Here is a 12,310-nt window from a genome sequence, read left to right as displayed (position 1 = left end):
ACTTAATAGCTGCTTTGCTAGTTTTGCATCTAGGACACTTTGATTTTCATACAGTAGATTTCACAAAAGTAATTTGTATCAAAGAAAGAGGCAAGGGACCCTGTTGGGTTCAGTTACTACCCTTTATAATTAGCACAATAATTGCAGGCAGGGCCACAGACAGATTTCCCGGGGCCCAGGACTAGAGTTATGTCCGGACCCCCCCCCCCCCCCCCCTGTGTCGGCGGTCTTGCGAGCCCCCCCATTTCACATCTCACGAGCCCCCTCTATTTACCCCCCCTCTTCCCATGTATTTCTCTCCCCTCCATCACACTCCCTCACTCTCCCCCTCCATCGATTACCCCACTCTCACTCAATTGCCCCTCCTTACACTCATTCCCTCCCGCCTCCCATGCATTCGTCTTCCCTCTGTCTCACTCTTACACCATTTCTTCCTCACTCACTCCCTCACACCCTCTCCCTTCTCACTCTCTCCCCCTCCATCAATTACCCCACTCCTCACACTCATTCCCTCCCCTACACACACACAACCCCACCACAAAATACATACCACCCCTCCCCCAAATACATACCAGCCCCCTAACCCACATACAGACCAAACCTCCCTGCCCCCCAAATACTGTACATACCAAACCCTCCCATCCCAAATACATACAAAAAACACCCACCCAGCCCAAAATACATTTTTTTTAAAAACACCACCAAATAAATACAAACTTACAGTACCTACCTTGGGGATGGTCTCAGGCCTATCCTGCCCCGGCTCTCCCCCAGCTGCTCTGCCTGGCTGCCGGTCCTCTCCTTGCTGCCGGGCCCACCTCTCCTCCAACTGCGGGCCTCCTTCACTGACACTGTCCCACGCCGAGCCTCTGACGCTAGTGCGCGCCAGAAGCTGAGTCCAGCTTGCTTTTAGAACGTGCCATTGTCAGAGAGTCCTGGCGCGCACCTGCGTCAGAGGCTTGGCGTGGGACAGTCAGTGAGGGAGTCCGGCAGCTGGGGAGAGCTGGGCCCGGTAGCAATGAGAGGACCGGCAGATGGGCAAAGAAATTGGGCATGGCAAGAGGTCGGGCCCAACGGCTTTGTCCAGCCGTTGGCCCCCCACAGTCACTGGGCCCGGGACAGTTGTCCTGGCTCTTTCCCCCTGTCAGCAGCCCTGATTGCAGGTAAAGAAATGCAGTATTGCCATCCCTACTGCATATCATTGTGATGTCTCAGGCCTCTCATTGTTTCCTACACAGTGCTGTATCTCTATGCAAAATGGTAACTTGTAACACCAGAACTAGATGGAGATCTCTTGTCATGGTGACATGGAGCATTGTAACAATACTGGGAATGCTGAAGTGAGTAAACTAGTTTCTAGTCTCTTCCAATATTAGATTTTGTTATGTCGTTGGTGCCTGAATTGCGGTCATTATATTAAAGGTGAAAAGTCACTTTTCTTTTTATACTATAACAAGAACCATGAACACTACAGCCTTCTTACCTCAATTAATCCAATCTGTTCATTTGTTAAGATTCCATTTTCCTTCAGTTTTCTGTACAGTGAAGATGTAAGAGAGAGATTTTCCACAATGAGCGGATAGTAGTGCTGTAAAATGCCAGAATGGGTGTGATTATCAGTCCTTCTTGCACCAGAACCTACTGAAATAATAACATATATTAGGGCCTATGCTGGCATTAAGTCAGTAAGTCTTTCCACAAATAATGCATGGCCATTTATGAAATGTCTGATAATATCATCATTAATATTAATGTCATTATTACTAGAACTGAATCATGTTAATGATATAATGCCAGTTTGGTGACACAGTGATCAGGGTGCTCCCACCATATATACTGTATTACAGTATCAATAAAATGAAATGACCCTGGCATGTAACATCTTCTCTTTTTAAAACGTGTTTTTTTGCTAATTAAGATAATTTAAGAAGCTCACTTGCAAATGTCATAACAACAAACACCACTAAAACTGCACAACAGTTTTTTTCCAAGACTCACAAATCTAAAAGTTGCCAGAAAATATATTTCTGCTTCCTAGGGCCGTGGATATAGTAAGCGTGCGACGGAGTGCGTGGCATCGCTCGCGCCTGCCCCCAGAGGCGATCCGTGGCCTTTGGGATGGCGACGGGGAGACGTGGCTGTGACGTCAAGAAGCTGGTTCACCCTCATTGGCTGAACCGCTCACGTGACCCGGCCGTCACGTGACCAAAACAAAATTATTTGTCTCCTGGAAAATCTGCTGTGTGGTCTCTCTGCATCGCTAGCGCGGTCGCACGTTTTATGGCCTGCCCCATAGAGGTACGACATTTTGTTGGCATCGCGCAGAGTATGGACGCGGCCTTGCTTCAACGCTCTTAAGAGAACATGCCACTTTTTAAAAAGCTATATGTACTGTAGCAAATAAGAGTGAAAAGCACGTATAAAGTATCATTCTCACCTGTGTGTAATGCTAAGTATGTTTCCATGGTTGTCATAAACACTCAAGCACCCTAGACATTCTGTTTACAGGAGGTAATTGAAAGTAATTGCAAAGCAGGATGGTTGAATTCTAAAGAAACATTGATGGAACAATTCTTCAGACTGATGATGATAATATTATTTAGCCCTACTTCAGGGTACAGGGCATCTAATTGCTGTGTGAAATGCAGTAAAATACAGTAAAACCTGGCGCACCACACAGAAGCATGTTGTTAGGCAAAACAGTAACTGAACTCGTTAGGTTTCAAGTCTGTAATTACACACATTTATAGTCACCTCCTCTCTGGAACTTGTCACCCAGCATAGTATAGTATTTGCCCATATGCAACCCAAAGAAAGTTACTGTGCCATGTGCATCCAATGCCTACCCACTTCTATCTTGGTGTTTTCCACATACGATATCTCTTATTATGAATGTCTTTCCTTTTCAAGAAGCAGAAGAGAAAAAAATTATATTTAATTTTTGTAGCCAGGTCCCCCGGTTCTCCTGCTTCCCCCTTTGCCTTCGCTGCGATGGGTGGTGCTGCGGGCAGTTGCGGCGGGCGACGGAATCGCCAGAGGCACCGCCGGCTCTCTCATCAGGGCACCGCCATCTTGTGCATAGTTGCGCATGCGCAGTTAAGTGCCGGGAGTTGCGGCAGCCATTTCAGATCGCGCATGCGCAGGAGAAGGTTGTGAGTGCGGCGGCCATCTTGCTACACTTTTGCGCATGCGCAGAATGTTCCTCGCAATGGCCATTCCACCCACGAGCTCCGCATGGGGACTACAGCTCCCAGCAGCCTCAGGGGCTGTTCATACCATGGCGCGAATCAGCCAATAGAGCTGTAGGATTCCCCCTGCAGGAGATAGATACATTTGGCGCGCTGAGAAGCACGCCAGTCGGAGCTGGGATGCCAACAGGGTAGGGTGTATGTGTGCAGGGGTCTGTGACTCCTGTACCAGGCCAGATTACCCCCAGTAGGCCCCAGCTAGGCCCCGACTCACCTCAGCTTGTGGTTATTACAGGGACAGGCCCATAAGATAGGGACACTGCCTCTGTAGCATTAGTAAGCAAGGGACACAGTCAGGGCACGGCTGCATCCTGATTAGAGGTAGTCTGGGACCAGACACCTGCTGCACTGAGACTATCTTCACAGTTGAAGATCCCTTCCTTTTTTGCCTATTACACGCAGTATGTTATCTGGATACCATTTGTGGTTTGACAGTATAGACTAGAATAGCATCATTGTCCATTGCATATTATTTGCCAGATCTGTATTTATTTTTGATAGCATAATTTAATCTAGTGTCGATTTCATGTATTTTTCTGATTGAGTGCTGGGAACACTTTTTTTTGTTTCTCAGTGTATATATGTTTGCAGAATACTTCTGTAAATTGCATGGCATTATGCATTTCATTATTTGCTATTATATGCTAAGGGCGTGTTCTCATGCATGACACTTCCTTGACACGCCCCTCCACATCATGACCGCGCGCACCCCCTCGCTCGCTTTCCAAAAACCCACAGTCCACACACTGCAGGAGAGGAAAGCTTGCACGAGGCCAGCAGCACTGTAGCGCTCGCTTTCACTATGGACAAAACCTTATCCCACTCGGTCCTTATCAGGGATCCAATAAAGATAAGAGGGGGGGGGGGAGAAGGAGAGAGGGTTTTCTCTTTACCTGTACAAACAGCTTGTTGTACACCCAGTGCCACCAGGGACTAGCCAGAGAAAATCAACCCCGTCCCAAGTCTCAGCTCACCGTGTTTATATAATAACTTTAAAAAAATGATTTAAAAATACTTTTGGGTTTCAGAGATGCCAAAAAGGCATCAGTTGCCTATCTTTAACCTAATAATATGTCACTGTATATACTTTGGCCCTAAGAGGGATTGGCCATTTACAGCCATTCCCGTTCGCTTAGCTCATTATGTATTTATTTATTTATAAAAATGTTTTACCAGGAAGTAATACATTGAGAGTTATCTCTCGTTTTCAAGTATGCCCTGGGTATAAGGTTAAGATGACAAATAGTACATGGTTACAAATACAGCTACATAAATGAACAGGGTATACATTATATACAAGACATTACATGCACAGTTAAAGATAATATATATTATGTGCGTATGTAACAGTTACAGACAAGATTAAAATGTGAGATAGCCTTAGTTTTGAAAGAACTTAAACTGGTGGCGGTTGTGGAGGATGTGTAGGTTGTTCCAGTTTTGGGGTGCACGGTAAGAGAAGGAGGAATGGCTGGATATGTTGTTGAACCTTGGAACCATGAACTGTCTTTTGGAGTCTGATCTCAGATGATAAGTGCTGCATGTGGTTGGGGTGAGGAGCTTGTTCAGGTAGACGGGTAGCTTGCCCAGAAAGTATTTGAAGGCAAGACAGGAAAAGTGAGCTTTGCGCCTAGACTCCAGTGTTGACCAATCTAGTTCTTTGAGCATTTCGCTGTAAAGTGTGTTGTAGTTGCATTGGAGAACAAAACAGCATATTGAATTTTAGAGGGTGTCAAGTTTGCTACAGTGGGTTTGGGGTGCCGAGCCATATACTATGTCCCCATAGTCGATAATTGGCATTAGCATCTGCTGTGCGATACGCTTTCTGACCGGCAGACTTAGGGAGGATTTGTTCCTGTAAAGTACCCCTAGTTTGGCATAGGTTTTGGATGTCAGGGTATCAATGTGCATCCGAATGTTAAGTGGGAGTCAAACCATATGCCCAAGTATTTAAAACTAGTAACAGGAGTTAGGGTGGTGTTAGCGTTGTTTCTGATCTGGAGCTAAGTCACTGGAAGCTTTAAAACAGAAATGCAAAAAAAGCACAGAAGCGCACCAAGTTTCAAGGTACATGTAATATACAAATAAAATAGTAACAAGTAAAAACTTACATATAAAATAATATAAGTCCAGTAGAGGCCAGTGCACAGGTTTCCAGTTCAGTTGGATGGTAGGCGCAGGGGGTAAATGTTTAGACTCACAAATCAGTCCCGCGCGCTGGGACCAACTGGCTCTGCAGAACTCAGGTGTCACTTCCGGGTTGCGGCTTCTCGCAGGACCCGTATTGAGTAGTCCACCACAATCGCCGTTTCTCTATACTTCCAGCACTCATCCCACTTCGAGCGAACCAGATGGAATTGGCTCAAACCTCTGTGGGGAGGCAGGAAACTATACAGCCAAGGGTCTGGATCCCTATGTGTGCACTGAATGAACTCCGCAACGCGTTTCACACAATTCAGTGCTTCATCAGGCTGTAGTTTAAGACACCTATAGGGGGGCCTTATATACAGTCACTCCAAGGTGAATTAATAATTAAATAATGTGTATACCCTAACTTTCTTATAGTTAATTGCACCTATTGTGCATATTAAACACATTATTTAATTATTAATTCACTTTGGAGTGACTGTATATAAGTGACACCTGAGTTCTGCAGAGCCAGTTGGTCCCAGCGCGCGGGACTGATTTGTGATGACGAAGTTGAGACATTAGGGGGTCTGGCATAACAACATAACAGCATTTAGGATGAAGCCATTTTGTGTGAATATTTCAATCCGCCATCTTGTCTTGTCTTTGTGAGTCTAATTTCTGTGTTTAATTTCTGTATAAACAAATGTGTGAAGCAGAGGAATGGAATTTTTGCTCCTAGCTAAATTTATTGACTCTTCCTCATCCAATCAGCTTCAAATTGAAAGTGTAAACAGGCTAAAAGTTATGAGAACCCATGAGATAAGTTTAGATTCTTGCAGTAGAATTTATTCTCATAACATATTGCTAGGCGACAGAATAGGCACATCCCATTTAACCCCAGAATGGTTTCTAGCTGACAGGTAGTTATACAATATTGTTATGTATTACAAAATGACATCAACTTTAATATTGTTATGTATTACAAAATGAGGTAATGTTTAGTGACGTGCAAGCCCCCCCATAAAGGGGTGGAGCTTTAGGATTTAGGGTATAAATATATGGCATATCGTGTTATTATTTAGAGAGCTTTTGTTTTGAAGCTGTCTCCGTTGTGCACTTGACTTGAATAAATTCACGTGTTATTCTGTTTCAAAATAACCTCACACTGTGTTTTTTATTTACGCTTTCCACAGATGGCGCATTCCGAAGTAGGGACTCAATATCATCGGAATCGAGCACCCGGATGAATCACTCCTCCATCACTCAAATCTGAGCTCACATATGAATCAAGGTAAGGCTACCTGCATTTTTTAGACAAACAGCCTGATTAAATTGTTTTGAGTGGTGCGTGGAGCTGATTTTTGAACGGTGTCTTATCTGATGTGACGAGTAAGAATCCCTAGCAGTTTCACGTGAATTTATTATTCTCTGTTCCTGTATTCATTTTAAAGTGTAAGAGTTGTTAAGAGTTGTTAGGGGCTAAGGTAAGAGTCCCGTTAAAGGTTTTGGTGTTTTGGTGATGAAAGTGAGTGTTTTTGTGCTTAAAGGGATTGTTTTCAGACCGTCCTGGGTTGTGATAAATATTTTTGTTGTCTGAGCAGGACGGGTCCCTGATTGTACATTTGCTCTGTTTTGTCATTTACTTACCAAGTGAGTTATTCATGGAGATCTGGTTAGAAAGTCTTATCTGTATCCATGTTATAAAAGTATAAGGTTTATCAGGACTGGGTTGGACCCGCTGAAGTGATTCAAGTTTTTCTTTGGTATAGTTATGGTGAGAAAATGTGATTGGGGAACAGTCTCGTGACAGGTCCTTATCTGCATATTTACACTAGTCAGAACAATAACATGCCAAAAGAGTTGTACGTAATCAGCTTGCGTTGATTATTGTAACGCTAAATTGTACAGGTCAATTAACAGTTGATTGCTGTAGCCGAAGTATTGTACAGGTCAATTAAATTTGATTTCTGTAACCGAAGAAGTATTGTACAGGTCAATTAAATTTGATTTCTGTAACAGGGGAATAATGGGAAACCAAAAATTCTCAAAGGATTGTGTGTCTGCAGACGAAAATAATAAAGAATGAATACAGAGAACGAAAAGAGACAATATAAATATTTTGTTGGCCAGTGAATGGCACTGTTTTTGTTTGTACTATTATCAACTAATTGCGCAGATGTTTAAATGAAAGAGGGGTCTTTTTCTGTGGGATTGATAGGCTCAGGGAGTGCCGTCTCGTGTGTTTTTGAATCCCACAGGGAAACATACCTTACTTTAATATGGGTCAAAAGAATTATGTTGAGGGACAGAAGGGTCCCGCTGTATTAATTTTTACCATTGCCAGGACAGAAGTTAATATAATAACAAGTGAAAAAGAAAGTGAATAGGAAAGAAATAGCAAGTGAATTTGCCGATAGATAATTAGGGCATATGTGGTGTTGAGGAAGTAGATATTGAGGGTTATTTTTATGACAGGTTTATATGCAGAAATTGGGATACAATTAGAGACTGTGTGTATATTGTTTGGAAGGGACAGAAAGTGTTTGGAAGGGACAGAAAGTGTTATAAGTGTAAAAAGGTAGGACATGTTGCCAGTAATTGCAGAGCAGCCCTAAGAGAGAGAGTAGAAGAAAAAGAATGGAATTGAAAAGATTTGTTCGTACTGGCCACACGAATAGGTCTTTTGAACCAGAAAATATTCTTTTTCCTTCTGTTCTAATGGCAACTAGAAAGAGAATAAAAGCAGGTTATTTATATGAGAAGCTGATTCGCTGTGTAGGAGAGAAGTTTGTGTCTATGTTCTTTGGGTGTCTGTATTGTGTGTGTTCTGTATTGTGTGTAACCAGTAAAAACACATGGAATATTTTGTGTTTAAAAATATGGGTAAAAGCTCATAAGCATTGTTTGAAGTATATATTGTATTGTATGTTTTCATGTATAGAACGCCATTAATAGGCTCAGCGCTTCACAGGAGTGGTGCATGTCGTAATCATATAGTTATCAAATGGTAAAGGTAAGAGGTCATAGAATAAGTGATCCAGACATAAAAGTAAAAGTTGAGCAAAGAGATGTCACTGCTCTGAGGAGCTTACAATCTACTTGGTAGGTAGGGAGAGCATACAGAAACAGTAGGAATTGATTAGAAGCCAGGAGAGGAATTTCAGGAGGGGAAACGCAGAATCAGAGTTTAAAGAGTAGAGTGATTCTCGCAGCAGCGTTTGGGATAGATAGTAGGGAAGACAGGTGAAAGTCAGAAAGCTGGGATAGCAGGGGATTACAGTAATCAAGAGGGGAGATAATGAGGGTCTGAATCAGAGTTTTTAATAGTTGAGCAACAGAGGAACAGGTGTATCTTTGTGATATTGTGGAAGAAAAAGCGACAGTTATAGAAATGTTTTGAATGAAAGAGGAGAATATGAGAGAGGAGTTGGGAGTGACCCCTAAGCAGCGTGCTTGAGCTACTGGATGGAAGATTCAAGAGTAATGTGGAAGGAGATAATAGGGTCAGGTTTGGGAGGAAGTATGAGGAACTCTGTTTTTGCCATGTTAAATTTAAGGCGAAAGAGGGTCTTCCAGGATGAGATAACAGAGAGACATTCAGAAACTTAGGTTTGTATGGCAGGTGTAAGGTCAAGGGTTGAAAAGTAAATGAGGGTGTTGTCAGCATAGTGGTGATATTTAAACCTAAGAGATGTTATTAGGTCACCTAGAGATAGTGTGTACAGAGAAAAGAGAAGAGTGTAGTCCACAGAGGCAAATGCTTCAGAGAGGTGGAGTAATAGGAGCAGAGTGTAATGACCTCTGTCTTGGGCAGCATATAGGTCATGAGTTATTTTAGTGAGAATTGTCTCCGTGGAGGGAGCAGTGCAGAAGTCAGATTGTAGAGGGTTAAGGAGAGAATGGGTGTGAGAAAATGGAGCAAACAGGAGAATGCAAGACAAGTTCAGTAGTTAGAAAGAGAGGTAGGGTCAAGCTTGCTATTTTTGAGTCATGGTATAACTATTACATGTTTGAAGGAGAATGGAAATGTAGCAGATTAGAGGGAGAAGAGGAGATCAACAGTGATGGTGACACTCTTTTGAGACAGTGGAAAAAGAGTCAAGGAAAGCAGGTAGAGAGTTGGAAGCAAAGTAGGATAGGAGGAAGAAGAGGGAATGTTCTGGTGTATGGATTCAACCTCTTTCTTAAAAATAGTCAGCAAAAGTCCTGGGGTGAGATGAAGGAAGAATTTGTGTGGGGTAGACTTATGAGTGTTGATTAATGGAAAGAAATAGGTTTGTGTAGCTTGAGAAAGGACAGAATTGCAACAGGATAGCATAAATTTGTAGTGAATTAAATCAGTGAAACTATGAAAGTTCATACAGAAGGCATTAAAGAGAACTGAGTGGAGGGAGATAGCATGAGCGTGTGGCGTTATTTGTGTGTTAAGAAGTTATATGAACCTCAGCTATATAAAAGCCCGTTGGTTAATTTTTGAAAGGTCATATTTTTTATTTTTTTTTGAGAGGCCATATTTTTATTTTTGAAAGGTCATATTTTTTATTTCTGAGAGGCCATATTTTTATTTTTGAGAGGCCATACATTTTTTCAGTTTTATTGCTATGTAGAGAGCTCCATTTTTAACTTTGAGCTGAAGTTTCAATCCAGTAATTAATATTTAGAAGACGGAGAAACTGTTTTGTTATCTGTTTTGCTCTTTCAAGGTCTTTTTTGGCGAAACGCCCGGGCTGGCAAATTGCCCAAGATAAACAAGCTCTGAAATTTTTCTCTGAGTGTCTTTAAAAAAAAAAATAATGCTGACCGTGTGCTCAGCACTGTGCAAAGAGATTATATAAAGCAAGACATTAGTGTGAAGTCTTATACAAAATCATTTGTCTATTAACTGAATATGTGATATATTTTATAACTTTTAACCATTTATTTTTCCATAGGTGTACAATTTTATTATAAGCAGTAGTTATTGTTAAAATATTTGTAGAATGTTTTGCCAAAGTGGTACATTGGGAGTCACCTCTCATTTTTGGATATGTTCTAGGTATAGAGTTAAAGGACAGGTGATATATAGTGGCAAATACAGTTACATAAGTGAGCAGAGTATATATTATATGCAAGGCATTTCACATTTTAGCAGAATAGTTACAATGGAGTGTTTGGGGTGGAGGCCTGACTGGAATTGGCTAGGGGTATTTGTCTTAGTATAGTAATTGTTTAATTGGGAGTGAACACATTTTTGTCCATGACTTTGGATAGTAGTGTATTGCAATGTATGACTTTATATACAGTATATAGCGTCAAAAATGTTCTCAGCACTTCATAAAGAATACAGTAGAGGGAATTATGATAGAATAGTAAGTGCAGCAAAATCAGACAATAGGAAAGGAAATCCCTGCCCTTAAGAGCTTACAATCTAAGGTTTAAGGGAAATTTACAGAGATAGCAGGTGAGGGAATAAGTGCTGTAGATGGCAGTGCTTGGCCACAATGGGTGTGGTAGGAGTGACTGTGTGTGAAATAATAGCCATGAGTGCAGGCTATTGGGATGTTTAATTTGTGGGGCAAGTTTTAAGGTTAGTTAGTATTTTATGAAAAGGTTGATACCATTTGCATCGGAGGAGATGATAGTGAGGCATGAATGAGAGCAAGTGTGTATTGGGAGAAGAGATATTGGTCTGTAGTTTGAGACAGTGTTTTTGTCCCCACTTTTGAAGATTGGGACAGCTCTGGTAGTTTTCCAGGTCTTAGGGATATGGCCTGTAGACAGGATAGAGTTGATTATGGAAGCAATTGGTTTGACAATGACTGAGGCCCAAAGCCTTAGGAACTTAGATTGTAGTACAGTGAAGTCCACATTAGCTGCTTAGTTTTAAATATGAGGAGCATTAATAGGAGATACCTCTGTCTATATGCGGATGTTAAGACAGTAGTAAACACATTGATACAAGAATTTGTTCCTAGGTATAAATTATCTCCCTATGAGACACTTATGGGATGACTTATGACTATCAGTAGTTCAAAGGAACAAATTAAGGACCATCTATTGGTAATAAAACAATTAATAAGTATTGTATGCCACTAATATATTTTTTGAGTCTCTCTAGGCATAAGGTATGATAAAAGTGCACCTACACGAGACGGAGTTAAAGGTCAAGTAGTTCCTAAACAAGCATGCTCTTCATCCCAGATGAAAGGGCCCGTACTAACCACCAATACAGCAATTAAAGTGGCAGAGTTCTTTCCCTGGACCCAAAGTACAGTAAAGCTCATTCCAGCTCCACCAAAGACCAAAGTCATCTAAAGCACAGCCGCATCAAGTTAACGTTTTGACGAGACATAAACTTTGACCGTTAACCAACGAGGAAAATAAGATACCAGGCAGAGGCCTGGTCTTATCAGGAACATTTCATTTTTTCAAAGACTCAAAACATTCTATTTTTTAGAGACTCAATATTCCTGATTTCTATCAGAACATTTCATTTTTCAGAGACTCAATATTTTTATTCTTTAGAGTGTGTTTAAGTTAGAAATTTAAGGTGTATGTAGAAATGAGCCTTGATGGGAGGATTGGTTTCCTGGAAGCGTGGCTTGTGAAAGCTCTTGTATGTGTTTTGGCAGTACTCATCACTCTCTATGTATGTGTCATATGCAGCAAAACTTTGATCCAGAAGTGTGTTGCACCTCCACCGAGAGGAGGGGGTCACCCAGGAGCGTGTGTCAGCCACAAGGAAAGGATCATAAGTCAGCCATGTTGACCATCGCAGACATTGTCTGTTCTGATATTCAGAGTGAATGATGTATACAATGCGTGCAGGGGTGAGGATCATGCATTTCGCTTCCACAGATACCAAACCCCTTCAATTCTCAGTAATAGCTGAAAGTATATGATGATAGAGATAGATGCAATTTCCTTTATCTAGCAACTGCATATCCAAAGAA

At 41.7% G+C, this 12,310-nt stretch overlaps 1 protein-coding gene and 1 long non-coding RNA gene across 4 annotated transcripts in view; one reads left to right on the top strand and one right to left on the bottom strand.

The window, feature by feature from the left end:
• The window catches only part of LOC142489569 (uncharacterized), a 51,667-nt gene that overhangs the window by 37,054 nt on the left and 2,303 nt on the right, over positions 1–12,310 (bottom strand). Inside the window, exon 2 of one of the 2 annotated variants that reach the window (XM_075590578.1) lies at positions 1,484–1,641. In XM_075590578.1, coding sequence (XP_075446693.1) covers positions 1,484–1,641 — 158 coding nt within the window. The remainder of the gene's footprint in view (positions 1–1,483; positions 1,642–12,310) is intronic. The other variant, XM_075590586.1, reaches the window with a different exon arrangement.
• On the top strand, positions 5,963–12,232 carry LOC142489561 (uncharacterized). Of its 2 annotated transcripts, none has more exons than XR_012799887.1 (2): positions 5,963–6,669; positions 11,476–12,232. It is a non-coding gene; the product is annotated as an uncharacterized LOC142489561 (long non-coding RNA). The 2 variants fall into 2 exon arrangements; XR_012799888.1 differs by having other exon boundaries at positions 11,467–12,232.

The sequence above is a fragment of the Ascaphus truei genome, chromosome 1 (genome assembly GCF_040206685.1).
Source record: "Ascaphus truei isolate aAscTru1 chromosome 1, aAscTru1.hap1, whole genome shotgun sequence".
Classification (NCBI taxonomy): Eukaryota; Metazoa; Chordata; class Amphibia; order Anura; family Ascaphidae; genus Ascaphus; species Ascaphus truei.
Note: the sequence above shows the minus strand (reverse complement) of the source record. Positions and strands in the feature narration are given on the sequence as shown.